At 35.2% G+C, this 26,575-nt stretch overlaps 3 protein-coding genes across 5 annotated transcripts in view; all 3 read right to left on the minus strand.

Annotated features, from left to right (window-relative positions):
• Positions 1-20,806, minus strand: part of LOC148940271 (uncharacterized) — a 43,611-nt gene extending 22,805 nt beyond the window's left edge. Inside the window, exons 1-3 of the mRNA XM_089106119.1 lie at positions 20,747-20,806; positions 16,986-17,261; positions 7,405-7,549 (exon numbers count right to left, since the gene is read on the minus strand). Coding sequence (XP_088962245.1) covers positions 7,405-7,549; positions 16,986-17,261; positions 20,747-20,806 — 481 coding nt within the window. The remainder of the gene's footprint in view (positions 1-7,404; positions 7,550-16,985; positions 17,262-20,746) is intronic.
• Positions 1-26,575, minus strand: part of LOC148940269 (DNA cross-link repair 1A protein-like) — a 320,311-nt gene that overhangs the window by 198,419 nt on the left and 95,317 nt on the right. The window lies entirely within an intron of this gene.
• On the minus strand, positions 20,978-21,586 carry LOC148940273 (uncharacterized). The gene has a single exon (XM_089106120.1). The coding sequence runs from the start codon at positions 21,584-21,586 to the stop codon at positions 20,978-20,980; it is 609 nt and encodes a 202-aa protein (XP_088962246.1).

Below are 26,575 nucleotides of genomic sequence, written 5' to 3' on the forward strand. Positions count from 1 at the left end.
AGCACCCCATATAAAACAACATCTTCTAAGCCCCCTAGCTCAAATCCCTATCAGAAGGAATCACCAAGCCAGCAAGCCTTGTTTTCCGGTGAGATGAGGCCAGCCTGGCCATCCCTCCCAAGAAGAAACAAACCAGAAACACTACCAGGAATCAATCCCTTAACCAACAAACAGGATGCACTACCAAAAATGCAATCCCCAAATATATGCTTATTCATTCTAAACTGTAATGCAGTTCAGGCCATGAACATACATCAACTACAGAAAACAAAAATTACTGCAGAATTGGCAAAAATCTACATCCCAGATGATATGCTTATTCAAGCAAAAAAAGATCTTGCTTTACTTTTAACAAAGCTGAACATTGATGCACAGTCATATGAAGAATAACTCAACAACACAACATTTATCAATACTCCAATGGAATGTAAGATCACTGAGAGAAAATAAGCTAAATGAACTAATATCATTTATGAATAATAATTCCATTAATATTGCTTGCCTCCAGGAAACTCATTTAACCCAAAATCAACAAATTAAGTCTCTGGGATACACTATCCTGAGAAAGGATAGATCTTCAGAGAGAAAAGGAGGTGGTGTAGCTTTATTAGTTAATAATAATATAAAATTTTGTGGCATCAATTTTCCAGATTTTGAAAATGATGTTGATGTAATTGGTATAAGTGTTTGGCTGAATAATTTAAAAACCTACATAATAAGCTTTTATAACCCTAATGGCCAAACTTCAGATGCCAAGGATTTCTTTAATTATATAAATAATTCTAATATGTTAAAAAACATCATTATTTGTGGTGATTTCAATGCCCACAGCCTTTTGTGGGGGAATAAACCAGCAAATAAAGCTGGTAAATTTATTGAGCATATGACTTCAAATAATAATAAATTAGCTGTTGCTACCCCTCCAAACCTAAATACATATTTTAACCCCAAAAGTGCCAAATTCTCCACAATTGACCTACAAATTGTGTCTTTAAATTTTTTGAACAAAATTTACATAAATAAAATTGATAGTCTGTGTACAGACCACTTTGCTATAGTTTGCTCCCTAAATGAACGTGCTAAAACTTCATCTCATACCTCCAAATATATCAACACTAAAGCAAATTGGTCTATTTTCCAAAATAAGCTAAATGATGAAATTACAAGTTTCACCCAAAGTTCATGCATTTCCAACACAACAGTTGAAACACATGCTGAAGCATTGACATCTTTACTAATAAATACAGCTAATCATGCTATCCCCAGGACAACACCTAAGAAAACATTCCCTAAACAAATTCCTAAAGCATGGTGGACAAATGAGTGCCTAAATAAATGGAAGATAAAAAAGGCAGCTAGGACAGAATTCATAAAAAAACCAACACCTACTACATATTTAAAAAAATTACAAGCAGAATCTAATCTAAAAAGGACTATAATAGATGCTAAATATAAATACTGGAATAATTTTTCAAATAATCTCTCCAGAGAAACGCATGAGCCAATTATACATAAAGTCATAAGCCACATATGTGGGAAAAAGACTTCTCCCAACCCACTCCTGTATGAGCTTATACATAATAATACCCATTATGACAATGATATTGAAAAGGCTAACCTATTTGCAACTCTTTTTGTTAATAAGCTAAAATCAAACAATCAAATCAATCTGTCCACAATTCCTCTGAACCCTAGTTACAAACCACGCCCAGGATCCGAGTACATAACTAATCAATTTTCAATCCAGGAATTGAATAATGCAATACATCATATTAGGTCCAAAACTAACAGCATCTATGACAATATACACCCTACATGGATAAAGAATCTCACACCTTCATACAAACAAGAACTGCTAAATTGTTATAATCATGCTTGGGCATCCTCTAGGTTCCCCAATATATGGAAATGTTCGTCCCTCCTACCAATCCTAAAGAAAAATAAACCAAAAGATAACCCTGAGTCTTATAGGCCCATAATGATTACACCTGTGATGGGGAAAATAATGGAGAAAATGATTTATCACAGACTCCTCTGGTTTGTTGAGAAAAATAACATGATCCCACACACTCAAACTGGATTCAGGAAATACCACTCCTCAACAGATGCTTTCATTTTGCTAACAAATGCAATAAATGAATCTTTCTCAAAAAATAATATCCTAGTGGCAGCTTTCCTTGATTTTGAAGGAGCATATGACAATGTGAACCACCAAATCCTTTTAAATAAACTTGCAAACCTTGGAGTACCTCCCAAGCTAGTATCCTTTATTAAATCCTTCATAGAAGTGCGAAGTTTCATTGTTTGTGTTGGTTCAGCCTCTTCACCCCAAAAGACAATATCCAAAGGCCTACCTCAGGGAGCAGTCCTCAGTTGCCTCCTATTTGCCCTATATCCCTGGGACATGAACCTACTCCACACGAATCTACAATACGCTGATGATCTGGTGCTATGGTCATCTGGCAACACCTTTCAGATAGCACAGTCAAATCTGCAAAAGTCACTTTTCCAGTTTGAAAAATTCTCTCAACATTCAGATTTACCCATTGCACCCACCAAGTCAAAAATAATCCAATTTCACAGGAAGCGAAACCATGTTAATGCAAAACTAACTCTAAATAAAACAACTATTCCAGAAGATAATAATATTAATTACCTAGGTCTCATGCTTGACCAAAAACTTAATTTCCACCTCCACATTTCAAACACAATAAAAAAATGTTATAGAAAAGCAAATATACTAAAAAGACTTCTTTCCACACCCTGGGGTTGTAAGGAGAAAACTTTACTCCAGTTTTATAAATCACATATAAGACCCCATATTGACTATGGGCTCATTGTCTATGGTGCATGTGCAAAGACCCAGATGCAAAAAATTGAAACAACACAAAATGATATAATACGTCTCATATTTGGTCTTAGGAAACCCACAAGCACCAAGTTTCTGCTTATGGAGAGTGGATTAACAACAATAAAAGATAGACGTAGCTTTCTCTTGATAAAACATCTTACAAAAATTGAATCAAATAGCTCACACACATTATATAATTGGTTAATAAATCCAGCCATGTATAGAGGTATTGCAGATGAGTATGCCAATATTCAAAAGAAGTTCCCTGTACCAGCAAAGTCTATTGCACCTACTTTCCCCCAATCCCCTCCATGGAATTGGTCATCTCCCATAATAAATACTGAATTTTCAAAATGGAATAAAGATTTAACCCCCATTGCTTTTGTTCAGAAAAAATTTGCAGAACTTAATACAATTACCTATAAAAATCATTTCCAAATATTTGTTGATGGGTCAAAAATGAATGAGAAGGTTGCAAGTGGTGTTTTCCTTCCTCACCTGAAAATTGGAATGGGCGAGAGATTATTTAATAATTTATCTATAATGTCTGCTGAGTTAAATGCCATAATCATGGTATTAGAACACCTTAAGCAAAACCAACCTTTGATTGAAAAATTGAATAATATTATCATCTATTCCGACTCTTTATCAAGCCTTGAGTTGCTGGCCTCAGCTCCTCAATATAAGTTGGACATTGACACTTATCATTGTCTCAGTATTATTGATAATCTTGCTTCAAGTGGTATAAACACTTACTTCCAGTACATTCCAAGCCACTCTGGCATAAGTGGTAATCATCAGGTTGATGAAATAGCAAAAAATGCTATAAATATTGACCAGCCAAGTGGGAGACCAATCCCAATTAGAGATATTTACCGATGGAGGCTATCAGATATTAATTTTAATAAGATTAATCCTATCCTTTCCCCCTTTCCCAATAAGTATCTTTCTAAAATTTATCATAGAATTCGTTCTGGAACAAATGGACTAAATTTCCTTGCATTCTCATATAAGATTTCTAATTCAAGTGGTTCAATTCCCCTGTCCCCTCTTTGCAGGCATTGTAATATGAATAATGAAACAATTGACCATTGCCTATTTGAATGTAATATGCTGACGTCTGCACAACATACCTTGCTTTCTAAACTGTTAAAATACTTCAAACACCACAAAATCCCACTATCAGTCAAGAGCCTAGCCAACTATACCTGCACACAGAGCATAGAAATCGACATCTATCATCTTATATTTGAACTCCTAGAGTCGAAAGATCTGCTGAAAGATATCTGAATATATCTAATAAATATGAGGCAATCAAGCCAGTAGCTCTGTAGCCCACAGAGTGAAGCAGAAGGAAAAGGGCTAAATAGTTTTACTGAAAAGCCCGCCTGCTGTTAAATAGAAGAAGAAGAAGAAGAAATGTGGTCCAGTGAAGAAAGAACAACGAATAAACCATACTTAGAGGTAAAAGGTTGGGCCTAAGCTTGAATTTGCATTGTTTTGAATAAACTCAGGTGAACAGAAAAGGTTAGCCACCCCAGGTCTGAAGTGAGCTGAACCTTAAAACTGCCTTAAATAGTTCTTTCTACATTCATAAAACAAACATTCATGGCAAAGCTTCTGGAGCATTCCCCTCCAGAAATATATGTTTTTCTGAATTACTAATGCATGATTAGATATCAACAAGAAGACAAAAGATCGATTTGTCCAAGCACTTTTTTTCTTTTTCTTTTTTTGCAGTTTTAACTCTCTCTTTTGAATATTTTTTACTGAAAAAAAACAGCATGAAATCAAACATTATTTATATTCTGGGAGAAAAAAAGGGAAGAAGTTATGCATAAAGATACATTTTCGGGCCAAAGCTGAACAGAAAGATTACAATGGGTCATGATATAATATCTGCTCAACTTTCAGTTGTTTTTTCTGAGCCAGAGGGTTCAACTTGTAAGTTCTGGATAAATTATCATCGAAATTACTTCAACACCCTGTAGATAATTTCGGAGACCATACTGCCATTCCATGACGATAAAATAAAAGTTCAAAATAGGGAAAAAATACTCTCTAATAGACAGTATATAGAAACTCAAAAAAAATACCAGATATTTCTGTCACATATACAGTGACCGTCATCAGTAGTAAAACTAAAAGAAAACAATTTAAAACAAAAGTTTATATACGAAATCAAATAAAACTACATATTGTTTAAATCTCTAATTCTTTTCAAAGCAAAGGCAGAAGCTAGCCTCTTTGACCTTCTTGGATTCGGTTCATTAGCGTTCAATGATATAACATTTGGACAAAGGTCAACTACATTGGGTGAATTGAACTTTACTCTGTCAGATTTTAATAAATTATCATAGATAGAGTTCAGTCCAAATTCACCTGTATCCCGATTCAAAGCAATATTCTTGAATAAGATTTTCTTTATTTCAAGAGTTTCACGAAAATTTTGTTTTAAACTCCGATCCCTAGAAATCAAAGAGAAATTCTTGAAAAAAATAAAATGGTCTGGAAAATTGAAAATATGTTCTGAAAGGGTTGAAGTAAAATATTCAGACTAAGAATCTTGCCTTAAAGCCGAAAAAAGAGCAACTTTATGTTGTAGTAATCTCATTTACACATTCTGGTTAGTACGTCCCACATATGAGCTTCCGCAAGTACATGGGATCTGATAAACCCCACTTTGTTGCCCCGATGAAGTTAGATCTTTCCCAGAATTTAGAAAACCACCCAAAGTGTTATTAATTTTTAAAGCTACCCTTAGACCATTATTCTGTAAAATTCTTTTATGTTTTTCACTTAGCCCTGGTACATATGGTAAGGAACAAAAAACAGCCTTGTCCCGAGTTGTCCCCAGGACTTCCTTAGAAATCTCTAGAAACCTTTTTCTTCTTTTTGAAAAAGTCTGGTTAATTAACCACTCTGGATACATGTTGCTTATTAGTATTTTCCTTAGAAAAGACAACTCCTCCTCAAAAGTTTTTGGAGAGCAAATACTAAAGATCCGGTCAGTTAGAGAAATGATCAAACCAATTTTTACTTGGCGAGTGTGACCGGAACTATAAGACAAAAATCTATTGTTATTTGTCGGTTTTCTGTAAATTTTAAAATCCAGACTATTTTCATTTTTCAAAAGAAGAACATCAAGAAAAGGAAGTTACCCATTCTCTTCTAATTCAACAGTAAACTTTAAATCCCTCCCCAAACAATTAAGATGTTCCAAAAATCCTTTTAATTCCTCCTCCCCATAATCCCATACTGAAATAATGTCATCCATATACCGGCCCCAAAAAACATGTTTTAAAAAATAGGAATCTAACGCAATTGTTTCAATATTCTCCACAAAAAATATTAGCTAATAAAGGGGATAAAGGGGCCCCCATAGATAAACCAAGCTTCGACATTATGTCAATGTACACAAATGATGATGTAGAAGCAGCCGAAACTCTTCTAGAAAGAAAGCTGTTAAGAAATTTGGATTTGATTAGTGGCAAAACAGATTTTGAAGCTTCTGTAATTATGTATTTAGTAAGTTTGCGCAATAGGTTCTCTTATTTTTTTCAATTCAGAGGGGAGTATTTCGAACAAAAGAATGGTTTACCTATGGGGGCCCCTTTATTAGCTAATATTTTTGTGGAGAATATTGAAACAATTGCGTTAGATTCCTATTTTTTTAAAACATAAATTTTGGGACCGGTATATGGATGACATAATTTATTATATATATATATAATATATATATATATATATATATATATATATATATATATATATATATATATATATATATATATATATATATATATATATATATATATATATATATATATATATATATATATATATATATATATATATATATATATATATATATATATATATATATATATATAATAAATATATATATATGACTTACAAGGTATAAATTATTTGCTTCAATGCTGCCTCAAATGAATAAATTGTGTAGCATTTTAAATCAGTTTGACAGTGCCTAAGTAGATTGTGAACAGGCCAAAATTAGGTTAAAAAATGAAAGGAAAAAGGATAGAAGGCACTTGTATGATATACCCACTACCCCTCAAGAAGTGAAGTTAGGTTAATCCAAATAAAATATCCAGAAGTATGATAAAAATACAATACTTTAGAAAAAAAATTGGGCTATGAATTTGCACATTAGGGGGGGGGGGTTAAAGTACAGTGGGTATACATGAAAAATTTGTTATCTAAAATTTTTATGCATATTACGACTAAATATTTTTTTTCTGAATTCATACTGTCAAAATACTTTACCAACACCCCCCCCCCCTAATGTGTAAATATATAACCCAAACGATATATTTCCCATCTATTCTCTCACTTCTCTTTGCCTTTTCTCACGAAGGTGAAAGAAACCAGCAAAAGAAACCGGTTTAAAGTACGTCAATGCATGAGCAACTTACGCAGTAGTGGGTATATCATACAAGTACTGGATAGAATACCATCCCAATTGCTAGTCCCTTTTCATTCGCTCCTAAAAGTTCTAAGTTAATACTCGACATGAAAAAAAAATGTACCATTATTTGTCTTAGAATTTGGATCTGCGTTTCTTTCAAGCAGAAATAAGACTACATCGACTTGTCGTTTTGACACCGCCATGAATAACGGTGTTCTAAGATGTCGGTCCAAAGCATCAATTTCTGCACCATGACGAAGTAATAGCTAAAATAAAAATAAAAATTTCAATATATTTGAACAGAAAAATTAATAACAAACATTTTTAAAACCGATGCCCCTGGCTTAAATCTTTACACCATATCATTTAACTGGAAAGAATATAGAAACACATAGATGTGCCATAGGTTAAAATCTTAAGGTGGATGAAAGGGGAACTTTAATGCAAGTTGTTTGAAATAGGGATAGACAAATTTTTTGCAGGGGAGGAAGCTAGCAAGCGTTTCAGACAGTTGCGACTTTGTAGGTATAATAATCTAGTTATAACCAAATCGATATTTGGTATATATGTTATATATCAAATTTTGGTATATATCAAAGACTGGCAGGATCAATTCAAGATACGAGGGTAGTGGTTTTCAAACTTACTTAGACACTGTACTCCTTTCTTATCCACAAGACATTTTAGGTACCCCTTCTTAGTACCACAGTTTGAGAACTACTGTACTAGGGTATACAGGAGAGCTGTTATTGGTGCTAATTTTATCATTTGGATCCTGTTAGATCACTATAATAGCCATACCTATGCATTAATATATCAATTATAGGAGTAAGCCTGCAGTTTGTTCTTAGCTGGAACCAAGTAAAGAACAAATTGCACTGGCAATCCTGCCCGTGCTACCAACAGGTGTGGTTTCTCCGAAAATTACACCTTATTTTAGTACTATCACATTCGACTCTTAAAACGGGCACCAAACATTTAATATCCAATCAAATGAACCATCTCTTACTTTATTTATAATCATAAATCATTCATTTTTATTACGCATTAGCAAGCATGCAAAATATTGCAAAAGGAGTAGGAAAAAAGAACAAAACAACAACAACAAAAAATTGCAAAAACATAACTTTACCATATAGTCAAAAATACAGAATCAATAAATACAACAGAAATAACATTAAAATAGCAATATTGATGAAAAAAAAAACAATTTAAGGTATTGGAGCATCAAATACCTTTGCAAACTGAACATAGGGGTTTACCACAGCAATGGACAGGTCGGTTATACCACATTTATGAGACATTTTTGTTTATCTCACTCAAATTGGACAGGTATAAGCCCATCCTTACACGACTGGATGACACATTGGACTTGCAATCCTATGTCCATCGGGACGCGGGTTCAAGCCCTGACGATGCTAAAATCTCTGACGATGCTAAATTCTTGCTTGGGGCAAAGGTCACTCCCCCTCACACTTCAAAACTGGTTTTGAAGTCACTAGTCTTACTAGTCTCTCTCAAAACTCGGTCCAGAGTAGTGAGTTTGAGCCTTACGACAAACCTTCCTACAATACCCCGGTTGATAATATTTCACTTTTAGGTGATGTTTTCCCAACTCCCAGCATTAGCTTTATTACTTACACTCCGCCAAAGTTGCCCCAGAATAAAGCTTTTTTTGAAGAAACCTGTTGTTAAAGAGTTTGATAAAAAACGCCTCCTTTTGAACAAATTGTTCTCAAGTGCTTAAATAAAGAAATGTTTATTCTGGTCTCCTTCCTATCTTTTGTGGAGTCCCCCATAGAATCCCAATGGGTCCCATTTCTTTCCTTATAATGATTAATAATGATTAATAGCTTCATGACTGACCACACAGAGCAATGGAAGTATATGGACTGGAAGACCTGTCTGCACCAGAGGTTTTGTCAACAAAATACTAAAAGCTCAATCATGACATTACTTGATGACGTCAAACAGGAAGCTTGTTTGTCAAAGATGAAAGTTAATGCTAATAAATCTTCAGTTATGACAGTTATTTTTTTTTTTAAATCACCCCCTTCTTTCAAAAACCACATTCCTCCCAAAATCTCTGTCACATGCCTTAAACTACTTGGGGTGACAATTACTGCTGACTTGAAGTGGGATACCAATGTTCGCACCATCCTCAAACAAGCTTCCCCTTTGATTTTCCTTCTAAAACTTTTGATAAAATTTTCTTGCCCCCAAAGAATCTTCTCCAACTTTAATGTTCTTTTATTTGGCCAAGACTGGAGTATGCTTCACCAGTGTGGCATCTTGGTCTTCCTTCAGAGCTTGTTTCTAAGATTGAAAATGTCCAAAAACGAGCACTTAAAATCACAAAAGGGTGAAGGGAAGTTTCCATATCATTATCTTCTAGGTAGGTTTAAGCTCACCACATTGGCCTTGAGAAGCAACCTCATGTGCCTTCGTTTCGGTACCAAGACCCTGTCTGTTCCCCAATTATGCTCCATCATCTCCAAACCTTACCTTCCCACCCGTAACAGACGATCCCCTATAAAATCTCAAAAACTCCCCAAATTGACCATACCCACTAAACCCTACTAAACATGAAAGAAATCACAATAGTTTTGTTCCGAGTTTTGTTGAATTGCATAATATAAAATGCATAATAGCCAGGAAAACTAGTCCGTAATTTTATTGTTATCTTTTCTTTTTTCTTTCTGACTTTTTCAATAAGTTTTGACTCCTCTTATCTAAGTGTTTTGTACAATGAATTATCTGGTCAAATTCTTTCAATTTGATATATATAAATATATATATATATATATATATATATATATATATATATATATATATATATATATATATATATATATATATATATATAGGGTAAAGGTACCAATGATTCGACAGTACAATTTTGGAACCACTGTCAAAATTTTCCTTCAAAACAGGATAACTAAGCTTAGTTGTGACTTGGAACCTCATCTCCTGAACCGTCGTTATATTTTGACAATGCAAAACGTAGACACTATATCCAATACCCTGAGATAAGAAAAGAATATTCAATTCAATCAGTTTCCTGTTTTCAACACAAAATGAGCTCCTGACAATTTTTTAGCTATGTAATGTTCAAACTGCCATTACTTGGTTATTTTTTAGCAAACAAAGTTAGAATCAGCACCAATGCATCAAGATACAACTGATCTTCTCTAAAAAGTAGCCAAATTGGATTTTTCTTGATAAAATTAAATTAAAATGACAGCTAATATTATATTGACAAAACTACGTTCTAAGTGTCAAAAATTCTTGTCTGATGTAGTGGAATACAAGGTCGACAAAAATTTTCCTTCAGCCAAATTCAAACGTAGATATTGGCTTCTATCGTGAGATTAATTAAAAAAAACTTTTTTCCACAAAATAAGTTTTTCAAAGAAAAGTAAAGAACTCCATTAAACAAAAATGAGCAAAAAAAAATCAAATAATCTACCAAGCGTGAAACTACTACAAATCAGCATCGATAAATAAATGAAACCCAAAACCAACAGAGATTACAATAAATAACCGAGTCAAACCCAAAAGGAGCAGAAATTAGCATGAGTAGGGCTCAAAACCCCTATGCCTTCCCAATGCCAGAACATAATTTTCACTTTATTGAAAAAGATATAAATGTTTTTATTTTTATAACTTAGATAAATCAAATAATATTAACATTTTGATTACTAAATATCAGTATATGTATACTAAACTGACAATGCATATTCATTTGTATTTTTTTCAGTAGAGTTCAATTATGTTATTTTCAGGGGAAAAGAAAATAATACTTTATATCTTTTCGTTTTTTTTAAGAATTTATAGTTTGGCCTGCAATTTGTATGCTGGAGAAAAATTTTCAGCATCTTTTAACAACATAGACCCTTTTAAAATTCTGGACAGAAATTGTAATGTTTAATTTAGTTTCATGTCTCTTCTAGTTAACCTGAAATGGAAAACTTGATACCATTCGCAAAAAAAATCTGTTTACTTTCTTTGATAGCTTGGATACACTTACGCTATTTTGATTTGGTCAAATTTTAAGAGCAGAAGTAGCCCCGAAAGTTAGAACATAATACCCTCAGTCGTACTTGGGATACTGCTGAGATGCTTTATTGGGAATTAGCATTAACACAGTGCATTTTGATTAATCTTATGGCAACATTTAGTTTTTGAACATAAAGGCAAATGGAAGGGTGGGTGTGGGAATAGTTTCCCTCCACTCACTTTCGACTATTAAAAAGGGCATCAGCCCTTTCTATTTTCAATCGAATGAGCCCTTTTCGAAGTTCCTACGACAACTCCTTCGATGCAAAGTGCCCTGGTCTAAACAACAACAACAACAAAATAATACATTATACCCATATCGATCTTTACCATAAAAATGTCAAGCCTTTCAATCACTTTTGACTATTAAAAAGGGCACTAGGCCTTTCGATTTCCAATCGAATGAGCCCTTTTTGAGTTTCTACGACAACACTTTCTATAAACACCTTATATGTCCCCAGGGCATAAATTACACCCCTAACCCTAAGGGCTGTTAGGGTGGCTGTCATCCTCTAAGACCTAATTTCTAGAACTTTCAATTTCGCTACACAAAATGGCTATCTCAAAATTTTGATTAGATGTGTCTGGAAAAATGGTGGGCGTGAGGGGGGCGTTAGTTGCTCTCCAATCACTTTCAAAAATTAAAAAAGGCACTAGCCCTTTCAATTTCCAATCAAATGAGCCCTTTTGAAGTTTCTACAACAACGCTTTCAATAAAAACCTTATATGCCCAGGGCATAACTCACAACCCTTGACCTAAGGGCTGGGGGGGGGGTTCTCATCCTGAAAGAACTAATTTCTAGAACTTTCTGCTACGTTGAACAAAATTCCAATCTTAAAATTTTGTTTGGATGTGTTTGGGAGACTGGTGGGCGTGAGAGGAGGGTTAGTGACCCTTCAATCACTTTCCACTATTAAAAAGGGCACTAGCCCTCTCAATTTACAACTGAATGAGCCCCTTTTGAAGTTTTTACGACAACTCTATCTATAAGAACCTTATATGACCCAGGGCATAACTTACAACCTTTGCCCTGGGGAGTTTGTCATCCTTAAATACATAATTTACAGAACTTTCAACTACGTTGAACAAAATGGCTATCTCTAAACTTTGATTGAATGTTCTCGGAGAAATGGTGAGTGCAAGAGGGGGGTTAATTACTCTACACTCAATTTTAACATTTAAAAATGGCAATTTCGGTTTCCAGTGAAATGAGCTCCTTTCAGAATTTTTACAGCAACTTTCTATATAAATCTTTTATGCGCGCAGGGCATAACTTAAAACCCTTGGACTGAGGGATCTAAGGGGGTTATCCTCCTCAAAGAGCCAATTTCAAGAAGCTTCGACAACGTTGTAAGGAATGGCTATCGCAAAATTTTCATCTGATGTGGTTGAGAAACTGGTAGACGTAAGAGGGGGGTTAGTTACCCTTCAATCACTTTCGACTATTAAAAGGGTACTAGCCCTTTAAATTTCCAATCGAATGAGCCCTTTTTGAAGTTTCTACAACATCGCTTTCTATAAAAACCTTATATGTCCCCAGGGTATAACTTAAGACCCTTGCCCCGAGGGCTGTGGGGGTGGAGGAGTTGTCATCCTTAAAAAGCTAATCTCCAAAACTTTCAACTAAGTTGAATAAAATGGCTATCTAAAAATTTTGATTGGATGTGTTTGGGGAAAAGGTGGGCGTGAGAGACGGGTTAGTTGCCCTCAAGTCCCTTTCGAGATTATTAAAAAGGGCACTAGCCCTTTGAATTTACAATCGAACGAGCCCTTTTTCAAGTTTCTACGACAAAGATTTCAATAAAAAACTTATTTGCCCCCAGGGCATAATTTATAACTCTTGCACTCAAGACTTGGGGGGAATTGTTCTAATCAAAGGTATAATTTCCTTAACTTTAAACGGCGTGGAACAAAATGGCTATCTCAAAATATTGATTGGATGTTTTTGGGGAAATGGTGGGCGTGGAAGGGGTTTTAGTTGCCTTCCAATCGTTTTCGACTATTAAAAAGGGCACTAACCATTTCCATTTCCAATCGAATGAGCCTTTTTTGAAGTTTCTGCGACAACGCGTTCTATAAAAACCTTATATGCCCCAAGGGCATAACTTACAACCCTTGCCCTGCGGGCTGTGGCGGGGGGTTGTCATCCTCAAAGACCTAATGTCCAAACGTCCAACCACGTTGAACAAAACGGCTACCTTAAAATTTCAATTGGATGTGTTTGGGGGACAGGGGGGCGTGAGCGGGGGGTGAGTTGCCCTCAAATTACCTTTAACTATTAAAAAGGGCACTAGACCTTTGAATTTCCAATTGAATGAGTCCTATTTCAAGTTTCTACGACAAAGATTTCAATAAAATCCTTATATGCCCCCGGGCATAACTTATAACCCTTGCCCTGAAGACTGTGGGGGGGAGTGCCCTGGTCAAAGGTATAATTTCATAAACATTAAACTTCGTGGAACAAAAAGGCTATCTCAAAATTTTGATTGGATGTGTTTGGGGAGAAGGTGGGCGTGCAAGGGATGTTAGTTGCCTTCCAATCACTGTCGACTATTAAAAAGGGCACTAGCCAATTCAATTTCCAATGGAATGAGCCCTTATTGAAGTTTCTACAGCAATAGGTTCTATAAAAACCTTATATGCCCCCAGGGAATAACTTACAACCCTTGCCCTGAGGACTGTGGAGGAGTGTCCTCCTCAAAAATGTAATTTCTATCTGGAAATCAACTACGCTGAATAAAATGGCTATCTCAAAACTTGATTGGATGTGCTTGGGGGAATGATGGGCGTGGACGGGGTGTTAGTTGCCTTCCATTCACCTTTGACTATTAAAAAGGGCACAAGCCACTCCGATTTCCAATTGAATGAGCCCTTTTCGAAGTTTCTATGACAACTTCTTTGATACACAGTGCCCTGGTCTAAAGTAAAAAAATAAATAAATAATACACTGTGCCAACATCGTTCTTATATGCCCCCAGGGCATAACTTAAAACCCTTGCCCTGAGGGTTGTAGGGGAGTGACCTCCTCAAAAAAATATTTTCTATCTGGAAATCAACTGCGCTGAACAAAATGGCTATCTCAAAATTTTGATCGGATGTGTTTCGAGAAATGGTGGGCGTGAAAGGGGTGTTAGTTACCTTCCAATCACTTCCGACTATTAAAAAGGGCACAAGCCACTCCAATTTTCAATTGAATGAGCCCTTTTTGAAGTTTCTACGACAACTTCTTCGATATGAAGTGCCCTGGTCTAAAGAAAAAATAATAACAAATAATACAGTGTGCCGACATTGTTCTTATTTGCCCCAAGGGCATAACTTAAAATCCTTGCCCTGAGGGTTGTGGGGGAGTGTCCTCCTCAAAAACACAATTTCTATCTGGAACAAAATGGCTATCTCAAAATTTTGATTGGATGTATTTGGGGGAATGATGGGCGTGGGGGGGGGGGCTAGTTGCCCTCCAATTACGTTTGACTATAATACAGGGCACAAGCCACTCCAATTTCTAATCGAATGAGCCCTTTCTGAAGTTTCTACGACAATTCCTTTGATACGAAGTGCCCTGGTCTAAGACCAAAAAAAAGAGAAATAATGCATTGTGCCAACATCGTTCTTTACTTAGGCAGCGCTATCGCGCTGCCTATGATTCATTTCTATTAGAGAATATCTTGTAGTAACCTTGTCAAAATTTTGACAGAAATAGGCCCTGTCATAATATAAGTGTCTCTGTGAAACTTCACTGAACATGTAAAACCGATGAGAAACAATTGGTGTCAAAATCCGAGGGTCCTCTGGCGAAAACAGTTGTCAAATTTACGTGTACTTTCTCAACAATGAGAGATTTGATGATTATTATTTCTAATTATATTTCACATGAAAAAAAAATATAAAAAAAGATTTTTATTAATTCATAGTTTTACTGATTTGATGCCTAGATTTTTCCATCATCTGAGGAACTGCCACTTGGCCTCATATCATGTTCATATTTTTAAGAATTTGACTTGGTTGATCACACATCCGAATTCATTTATCACTAAATAACTTTGAAGAAGACCCTCTCTTAGTACATTTTGTATATTTTTCTTTCAAATAGATCCCAAGTTGTAAAATACAAAAATGTTCTCTCTGATTCCCTCCCTACTTGGTGTGGAATTGCTAAAGGAACTTTGTTAGGACCACTCTTATATCTAGTATTGATTAATGACATTGGTAAGAAATTCCCTCAAATGTATTAATGTGTAGGTTACCTGCTGATCCTCAAAGTATGTCATAGAAATATCAAAAGTTGCCCCATCAAAATCCTACCCATGTTTAGGACGAGGCTAAGAATTTACATGCAAACATAAATTCCACTAAGTCAATTGTAATAACAATAAACTTCTTAAAATCCTTGAAATGTACTGCTGTTTTTTATACCCTATCCCACCCAAAATCCTATTGGAACATCTTAAACACCTTGGTGTCACCAATTTTTAATAATCTTAAGCAGGGCATGCATATTTCAAGGATTCTGGACTTTCCAGACAAAGGATTGTAAAAACTAAAATTTTTAAGGTGGATTAAAATGGCAGATTAACTTTGAAATGGCCAAATGTTAACAACATTTTGACTGTAAACAACAAAAAAATCTTTTCTGGACCATTAAAGCTGAGAGGAACTGGGCCATTCTAGATAGCGTTTGGAGATATTATTCTTGTGGCATGTATACAAAAATGTGAAAAACAGAAAAAAGGCATATTACCTAGGTCACGCGATTACACTCCATATGATTATCCAATTTTGTTCCTATACCTGAAAGAAAATTTTTTCAGTTTTTTACTTCCACTATCTGAATAGTGTTTTAAACATTTACACATTAAACAAAGTTGAAGAGAAACAAAGAAATGAAGTAAAAAGAATAGGCATGTCGAATGCACAAGGATCCGCCCACAAGCATTCCCCAAGTATTTCAACACGTGTCGAATTGGGTTCCAACTAACGTCAAAAACATGTAACTTTTTGTTCTGTCAAATTTGTAGGTGAAAACAGTCCAACCTCAGAAAATCGGAATCCTTTTCTGATAAAACTTCAAACTTCTGATCAAACAGTAAGAATCTTAGATGTTTTTCCTACATATTGAAACCCTTTTCAAACCAAAAGTCTTTAAGTTAGGCCTTCTAGAGTAGAAAAAATGTGTTTTTTTTACAAAAACTGTTGAATCATCAGTGCCTTTACCCTATATATAATGCAGCAACCATGCTGTGAAAGAAATTTCAAAATTAAATTCTATTCTATAGTCTTACATGTATTCAGGATTGCGGCTTGGGTAAAAAAATCACTAGATTTTAGTGATTTTGTCCTGATTTATGTGCTGATTTAGCAATTGTTTTTTTTAAGCAACACAAAAAAATCAGTAAAAATAGTGGTAAATCACTGGGAGTGGCAACCCTGCATGTATTACTTACTTCTATTCTTTATATTCACTACTGTATTCTGTTAAAACTAGATAACAATTTATCTATATTTAAAATTAGCAATATTTTAAAAACAGCTATTAAAAACCGTTTATATATCTTTCTTAATTTAATTGTAGCTCATAGCTTTTTTTTAAATTAAATCAGGTCTAATTCAACTTTGAGTTAACCAGGACTTCTTATGATACTTACTTTACAAATGTCAATACTGCCATTAGCTGCAGCAATATGCAATGGTGTGATTCCATCTTCCCCTTTTACTCTTGCTGAACTTCCTGATAGCAGAAAGGAATTCACCAACTGGCTGTCTTTTCTATGAACTGCATACCATAAGTCAACAGTATCTGAATTATTGCAAAATCTTATTTCTTTCCTAATCACTGACATGAAACTGTTGTAGCAGGTATTCAAAATTCTTTGATTCAGGGTATCCTTGTGGATTGGAAACCTTATTTTCATTTGTAGAGCCTAAAAAAAAGGTATTTAAATATTTCTTATATAAAATATTTGACTTTTTTAATATTAAAAGAATTAATTAATATTTTGAAAAAAAAAATTATGACAGGCTAATATTTGTGAAACTATCAATTGTGAAAACAAACTCCTTTACTAGTCACTGTGTAGCTATCAGCAGTATGGGCATTTAGCCCTAAATGAGTGAAGAATTCTCCATAAGAAAATTTCTTTGCTAATATTCATGTATTCATCAGATCTATAAGGTCTTGTGCTTAAACAAGCTTTATTTAAAATAAGAAAAACATCTTTATTTCTATGTTCTTTTTTTATTTCTCTGTAATTTTGTATATTTTTTTTTGTTTCTATAAGTTTTATTTATTTTTTTATGTCTATGAATTCTATGTCATTTCCACATTCACAAAATAAAAGAAATTACAGAGCTCTTAGATCTATAAGGTCTTGTGCTAGAGAAGCTTTATTTAAAATAAGACAAATATGATGCAGTTCTTTGCTTTGCCTTCTATTTCACTAGAAAGATTCTTGGTCATTTGTTTACCTTCTAAATGAGAACATTGTTAGTAATTAAATTTTGGGTGAGTTGCTGACCTTTTTTTGATTTGGGTTTATTGTTTTTAATTCATTTATTTTATATTTTACCTGCTACTTTCTTCTGTTTTGTTAGCTTTTAATTCTTCTAATTTGGGTTTTGTCTCATTTTGGCCTCCATGTTGTTTGCTTTTGTGTTTTAAATTCATTTTCTAGTCTAAATTTTTTGCATTTTAGCTCAGAAAATGTGAACTGAATTTTTTTAAAAACTTTCTCTAATATTACTGAAGCAGGGAAGCAAATATCTTCTCAGTCTCAAGTTTACAACTGTATGGCAATGTTCCCCTATTTAACATTGAAAACACAATTTTTATCAACAACAAATTAATATCAATAAAGCTATAAAAAAAAAAAAAAAAAATTTCTTTAAAGGGCACCCATAAACTGAATTTTAGGAGAGGGAGGGGGGCTTACTTGGTCTAATTGGTACTTACAATGTTGTATAATAGAAATTTTAGTACAGCAACTCAGTCTGTAATTCTGAATGAGTTTTATTTCCCCATCATTTATAAAAAAAAAAGTTTTCATACTTTTTATAATTTAGTTTTTATCCTTTTAAAGTTTTCATACTATTTATATAAAATTATAATTTATCAAGAATTAGGTAGCTATTTTATAATTAGACTTGAAGAGATAAAACAAAGATGCTAGACATCCAGCATGTATTAATTAGAGTAAAATGTAAGGAGTGGAGGTAGGTACTTCAAAATATGGTAAAATTCTAGTTTAACTGCTTTTCACTATCATAGAAAGGGGTTAAGTTAGGAATTTTTATTTCTGATGTAAATGAGAGGTAAGTTTAGACTTTACTTCACCCTCCCCCTAATGTGCAAATATATACCCTGAATTGGTAGGCCTATATATAGAGGCAGGGGTAAAATTCATTTCTGACAAAAATGATTGTTATATTTGGTAAGAACATAAAAAAAGGCAGTGAGTGCTATGTTTACTTTATTCAAAAGTCAATAATATGAACTGCAAAAAAATTACCATTTTTTTTTTTCTGGGTTTAGTTCTGAAAATTCACTTCCTGTTATTTGAGAAGAATTTTAAGCCATATCAAGATGTTTTTTAAAAATTTAGGAAATGTATTAGCACATCTTTAGAATCTTATAAAATGAGATTGAACAAAGTTGTGAAGCTGAAAACAGTTTTGTTGTACTTCATTTAAGCAGAAAATCTATTTTTCAAGGTCATCAAAGTTCAGGGCCCTCTAAAAGGAGAAGGAGTGGAGGTAGGTACTTCAAAATGCCTTCCAGGGGCATAAGCTAGGCCTACTTTAGTCTGTAGACCCATCCCCAAAAGTTTTATTTTCCTAGCCTAACCCCTTCCCAAGATAGCAAAAAGTAGCTAAACTAGAATTTTATCCAAAATATCTTCTCAGGTCATAGGGTAAAATACCTCTTTTTGGGAAAGACCACTTTTCTTTGGCATTTTGGAAAAATAGCAATGGGTTTTTTGACTATCCCTATTTTAGTATAGCATGATGCAATGTGAGGGCAGTAACAAGAACTCCGCCTTCTTAGTCAAATTTTCACCAATGATTTGTCAGCATAAATTAAAAATGTGGTCTCTGTTATGAAAAGCAATTGAAAAGAAAAATTTATTTAAATATTTGTGATTTATAGAATAAATATCAAGCAACAAAAGTTACATTTCTAGAATCAGAAGAAAATCAGCTTTCTGTTAGGCTAATATATGAATAAAACTGAAACACCAAAAGGATATTACCTTAAATTACCTTACCTTAAATCGCACTTGCCAGCGATAAGGACGAATCCTGTAGACGCCGGTCAATGATGATGGGGACTCAGCTCATTGGGCACATCCCAAACTGTGCGCCATGGCTTGCTGCACCAATCTCTGTCAACAGCTGACTTGAAGGCTTCAGTATTAGGGGACATGACTGCATTCTGGCTAAGGGAATTATAGGCCAACCACACGGTTGGAGAAATATTTGTTTTGCAGCCTGGTATTAGCGCGTTTCCGGTAGAGCTTTAGGGGGTGCCCTCTTGTTCTTGACGAACTATCTAACTGGAATAAGTCAGGGATGATATCGTGGTTGCAGATCAATTTTTATGTCATCAATATATCCCCTCGCTTACGTTGGTATGTTAGAGATGGTATTTTGAGTCTCTGGAGTCTAGTAGAATATGGCAAATTTTGAAAACCCCTTATGCATTTTGTTGCTCGTTGCTGCACTGATTCCAGAATTGATTGGTCAAGCTTGTTAACTGGCGTGGCAATGGACATCCCAAATTCTAATTTTGGTTGGATCAGGCCCTTTAGGAGCTTAGTAATCACTACTGGAGATCTACTGCAGAACGTTCTCTTTATTATACTGAGAGTTTGGTTGGCTTTGGCTACTGCAGACTGAGTGTGTAAGTTGAATTTGAGCTTGTTATCAACCAAGACTCCCAGATCTTTTTTGCAGTGACTGTTTAGAACCACCATTGGATTCCATAAAATACTGGCTGAGAGGGTTGTTTGCTCCAAAGTGTATGACTTTGCATTTCTGGATATTAAATTCTAGTCGCCAGGGATTTGCCCATGTTGAGAGTGTGTTGAGATCTGCTTGGATGTCTTTGGTACTTTGGGGGTCATAAATTGGACCGATTATTTTGGAATCATCAGCATATAGGCAAATCTTATTCTTTATGATTGAAGATGAACCATTAATATAGATGTTGAATAGAGTTGGGCCCAAAACCGTGCCTTGGGGTACTCTGCTTTCTACATCCGCTGATTCTGAGAAGAAAATTGATCCACCATCCCCAAATACTCTTACCACTGTCCGGCTGCCTGTTGGTAAGAAATTGCATCGTCCAATTTATGACATCATCATGGAGGCCTATTGCGTGGAGTTCAGAATTTAGCCTCCTATGACATACTTTATCAAACGCTTTTGCTAAGTCTAATAATATCATATCAACTGGGGATCCCGTGTCCATAAGTTTTGTGACATGCTCGTAAGCATCAATGAGGTTAGTATCAACTGATCGACTGGGGCGGAAGCCATGCTGGCTAGGAGATAGTAGCTTGTTTGCATTTAGGTGTTCAATAATGGCTGAATTAACTATGCCTTCAAGAAGTTCTCCCACTCCCGAGGTGAGACTAATTGGTCAATAGTTGCTGGCTTCATCTCTGCTGCTTCCTTTATGAACAGGTGTAATGTAAGCTTCCTTCCAATCTTGTGGAATAGATTTAGTATTTAGGGACTTTTGGAATAGTATGGTGAGAGGATGTGATAGTACTGCATACGTCTCGTTTAAGAGCTGAGGGGGTACTCCGTCAGGTCCTGTTGATTTATTTGGGTTAATCTTCTTTAGTCGAGTCTCTACATCTACTTTAGTAATATTAATGGGCGGCATACTTTTTTGAATTTCGTAATGTAGGGGGTCTGGAAGTGGGGCATTATCTGCAACTGTGATTACTGAAATGAACTGCTTATTTAAGGCATTAGCTATCTCCCTTGGGTCGCAGATTTTAGATCCATCTTGTACAAGTTGAGTGACAGAATGCCTTCCAGGCTTACCCGATGACACATACCTCCAAAATTTCTTAGGGTTAGTTTTTGTTGCAGCTGCCACTGATTCCTCATACTTCTCGGTGGTATTTCTGGAGAGACTTCTCAGCTGGTTACAAGCCTGCTTATATTTCGTGTAATAGTCAGCCTGGTTTTGACTCTTTGTGTATAGCTTCCGGTATTTCTTTTTTCTGTTCCCAGCCATTTTTATTTCTTTTGTGATATACGGGAGGGTTTTTGGTTTCCTTTTCTATTTTGTAGAAGAGTGATTTTCAATAGCCTTCAATAATATTCTTTTCATAGTTGTCCATGACTCTTCCACATCTGTATTCTCAATGAAAGACCAATCACATTGAATGAGTTCCTGACAAATTAAGACTGTAATCAGTGTACACATGTTTTGTAAATTCTAGTCTTTGGGGATACAGTCTAAAACTGCAACTTATGACAATGTGGTCACTAGTTCCAAATGGTGGTAGGGGCTCGATGCTTATTATACTCTTGGTCTTTTGCTAGGAGTAGATCAAGTAGCGAAGGGTTCTGACCATTTCTATATCTTGTTGGGAAGTTAACTGCTTGGTACAAAGAATGATTAAATAGGCACTCCAGGAATGGTCTTATTAAACTATTTTCAGAAAAACCAAATCCGTTGACCCATTGAATATTTGGGCGATTAAAATCACCAACAATAATTATGTTTCCTTGTAGCTTCATTTTAATATCAATTGAAGTACTCATAGCAAGTAGAGAGGATTCAAGGCCAGGGGAACTGGGGCTTCTATACATGCAACCAATGTAAAATGGCCCACAAGGCAGGAGGACAGATATCCACACTTGTTCAATATATGGCTCATAATCTGAATTAATATCTATGCTTCCTACCTTCAGAGAGCTTTGGATATACATGGCTATTCCTCTTCCTCCTTCTCTAGATAAGTTGGTGACCAGGGTATAGTTGGGTATCTGGATCTGGGTATCTCCAAGAGGAGCGTTGGTCCATTTAGGTTTAATCTCGCAGAAAGCATAAACGTCTGCTTTTTCTGTTGAAACGGCATATTTTATCTAATGGAGCTTTGACGTTAAACAATCTATGTAACTGAAGACAACTTTCAGACCATTGTTCATCCAATGCATGCAACTTTTATTCGGGCTATTATCCAGAACATTACATTCCCCAGACTCTATGCTGCTGTGGTTTGAAACGTCACTCATGAAAACAGTCTGCTCGGAAAGAATACAGCTTACTGATCTTGCACTGTAAAAAGATTCACTTGATTTATCAATAGTACTTATTTCAACATTAGAAGACACAGGGCTATTTACACTACTATCTATATTTTTTTGAGAATCATCTAGTTCGTTTCCATTGCAGCTGGTGCTGCGGAGGTGGGCACGTTTTTTGGAACAATTTTGTTGCCTCGAATGACTAGGTTTTCTTCACCATTAGCTTGTTGCGCATGAAGTACTTCATACAGCTTTGTCGTCTTTATACAGTCGGCTTTTGAAACATCATTTCTAAACTGAATTTGGCCTGTTCCTTTTCTCTCATATGACTTTTGCAGGATCACTTTCTTAATTTTTAATTCATCAACCAAAAAAATAATGGGGCTCGCCTTACGCAAATCATTTTCATTCCTGGAGTTATTGGGACTGACAAGGCGGCAAACATTTTTTACAGCTATCCATTGTAAGCTGTATTTGTTACATAAGAAGTCACAAATGATTGTCTCATCATTGGGTTGTGGCAATACTCTGAATGCTAGGATATTTAATTTGCGTCTTTGTTTGTCTCTATCTTCAGCAATCAATTTTCTCACGTTGCTCTTGAGTTGCTGGTTCATTTCATCTTTAAGAGATTAAACTTGAGATTTGATTAGCTCTTGTAACAGATCAGGATTACTAGCAGTCCCCAGGGCTTGCTCAAGCAAAGTAATACGAGTCTCCACATCCTTGAACTTGGCATCAATGTCTTTCTTGAACTCTTCTTTGAATTCACTAAATGACTGTTTAACTGCATTCTTGATTTTAATATCTAGGTCCTGTACAGCAGTTATTGCAGGTTCAAGTGGTTCAAGCATTTTGTTAACTATTGCTTGTATTTCAGCTGCACTAGCGCCACTATTGGCGTTACCCTTACAAACAGGACACTTCCATTTGCAACCTTATCTCCTTGTCATTTTTGTCAGAAGATTATACATGGGTTTGCTAATTTGAAGGCAATTGAAGCAAAGCCATTGTTTACAAATGTCACAGTTCATTGCACTAAATTCTTCGTCCAGATTCTCATCACAAGCAGTGCAAATGTCTTTGCCTTTTTTGGGCTTTCTCAGTGCCTTTTTAGTGGCATTCTACAACTTTCAGGCACTGATATCAAGGCAACACCAAATAAAACTCAACTCAGGTAACAGGTAATAGAATGCAACTTGGATAACAGAACACAACCAGGAACACAAGAATGCAGCGCCGCTAGGTAGCATTTGTGTAAAGTCCAAACTTTAGGATAAATTCTAGGAAAGAAAACAGCTAAGTCTATAAGAATCACACTATTCCAGCATGATTCACGTATTTTTCTCTTATTAGTTCAATATCATCCCAACAAATTAATCACTTGTAGCCGCAAGTATTTCCAAAAAGAGGTCCCTGCAGGTAAGTCAATAAACTAAGAATTTCAAGTCTCTGATATTAAATAATCTGAATAATAACCATATTGATGCAAAGCTTAGACTTTTAGCTATTCATTAATATACCCAATTCTTCTCAATTCCTCTTTGGTAACAAGATGTGAGGGTTTTAGTTTTACATAACTTTGCTCAATTGGATACTGGTTTTTTACCCTACTTTAGTCTGTAGATCCATCCCTGGAAGTTTTATTTTCCTAATGTAACCACTTAAAAAGTAGCTTATCTAAAATTAAAAGCTTATCTTAAAAGTAGCTTATGTTTTGGTTTAATCTAGATTCTGTGTTGGCAAAATGGTCAATTTTGTTAGTACATTCTTTAGCCTACACCCACCCCTAACTCAAAACCCAAGCTCCACCCCTGACAACCTGTCATGCAGCCAATCTTCTAACCCCTAAAACTAAGGGAAGAATAGAGATAGAAGCTCATCAGTATCTTCCCAACATAAATTTAGGCTTTAGAATCATGCCTGAAAGTTTGACCTACCTTAATAGGCTAATTTCCATGACTGGTCAGCAAACAGACTCTAAATTAGAATTTTAATATGTATTCTTGGACACTTACTCAATTAAGTTGGGTGATATCATTCACAGCATATTGTGCTACTGTTATGAATTAATGTCAAACAACACTAAAATCTAAGTGTTCTAGCAGCAGCAGCAGCAGCAGGATTTCGGACCTTTCTTGACAGTAAATGTCACTTAGGTCCTCATTCAATGGTTTCTAAAAATATCACTTTATAAAGTTGAAAAGGGAAGTAAGGGGTGAATTGTCACTATAATTTTACACTGCACTTATATTCAAGATGCACCAAATTTAAGTAACAAACTGGGCTATATCTTCTTATCTGCTCCTATGTCTTGTAAAAACTGCACTACAAGTCTACAAATTGGCATATTAAATTTTGTCATCAAAATTGTCATCCACATTCTTCTATGTGGTTGTAGCCAAGTTTCCTGGATACAGATTATATCAACAGTATTTTCCTGGCAGTGGTCAAGAATAATATGACATTATTTTAGGGACCATGATGAATTATTAAGCAGACAAACACTTGAAATCTTTTGTTGATTAAGGGAGCCTAAATTTAATCCTTCTACCAACTTACAGAGATTTTCAATACGAAATGGTAGGCTTAGACTTGATAAATTCATAAGATCTGGGCTGCATAATAGGCCAATTACTAACTTTTCAGCTGCTTCTGTTTTGGATGATTTTACAAGTCTGTCAGTGATCTGGCTTTGCGAGGTCTGATTGATCTGATTGAGATGTAGCCTCCTCTTATTTAGCACATCAGCGTAGCTTTTATAAGCTACCTGTGCCATACAGAACCCAATTTGATATTTTTCAGCTACTTGGAGGATTCCTTGGTTTTGCTGCCTTACTGGGCACCAATTGGATGTTGATGAGTGACTTCCATTACAATTGGCACACATGTATGCTTTTGGTCTGATTTCAGGGTCTATTGTTTTAAGTGGGCACTGGTTTGACTGGTGTTTCTCTGAGCACCTCAAACATATTGACTCTTTAGCTCTACATTCTTTTTGTGTGTGTCCATATTTCTGGCACTTGTGACACTGGAGGACTCTGCGATAATATTGGTATACCTCCCTTTTTCTTCCAAAGCACCAGATATTTTGTGGTAGGGTCCTACCCTCAAAAATAATTAATACTGCAAGGCTATCTTCAAGTTTTTTAGATTCCTTATTGTATCTTTTCTGTCTTATAGCATCTTTCACAGTTGTTGGGGTTTGTAAGCTCTCTTTGATTTCCTCTATGGATAAGTTAAGAGGGATACCTTTAATTATTCCTCTTACTATAGGTTGAATTCTTTTTGTCTTTACTGTGATGTTGCAGAGTGTGCTGGTAGATAAAATCTTTTCAGCCTCATCTTCACCTTGTAGATATAAAAGCATGTTCCTTCTTTCTTTCTTAACTTCAAGCTCAAATTTGGAATTCTTCAATATTGTTTGGATTGATTTTGCAATTTCATAATCAGGAGGGAAGTTTTTTACACTTTCCTCTATGATAATTTCTAATAACACTTTATAATGTTCTTGTTCTGGGATGATGCTCTGTGTATCTTTGTTGATGTAATTTGCTTGAGGTGTTGCAGATTTCCTTTGCCTACACTTTGCAGCTAGACCTGTTTCACTATCTGGGGACAAGACTCTCCTTTTTGTGCCAATGTTTGGATTCTGCCCTAGTCTTGGTAATACTAATCCATTTTCATGCACAGCAATTCCTTCTATTTCCAATGGATTTCCAGCTGTTCTGAGCTCTTCATCACTGTCATAAGAGGGTAAAGCTGGATAGCACTCTTCATTGAGCACAGAATATTTGTTTGTTGTTGGGATGGTGTATTTAGGATAAGTGGGAGGTAAAACATAACTATGAGGGGCAGAGCTAGGGATATGACTTGTACTTGCACTTGTTTGAGTTGAGCTCCATTGAATATCAGCTGGATTAAAAATTCTTATTCTTTGTCCATCGGGGAGGATACCAATTGTAGGTTG

The sequence above is a fragment of the Artemia sp. Qi Xiang Cuo genome, chromosome 20, assembly GCF_049724085.1.
Source record: "Artemia sp. Qi Xiang Cuo chromosome 20, ASM4972408v1, whole genome shotgun sequence".
Lineage (NCBI taxonomy): Eukaryota > Metazoa > Arthropoda > Branchiopoda > Anostraca > Artemiidae > Artemia > Artemia sp. Qi Xiang Cuo.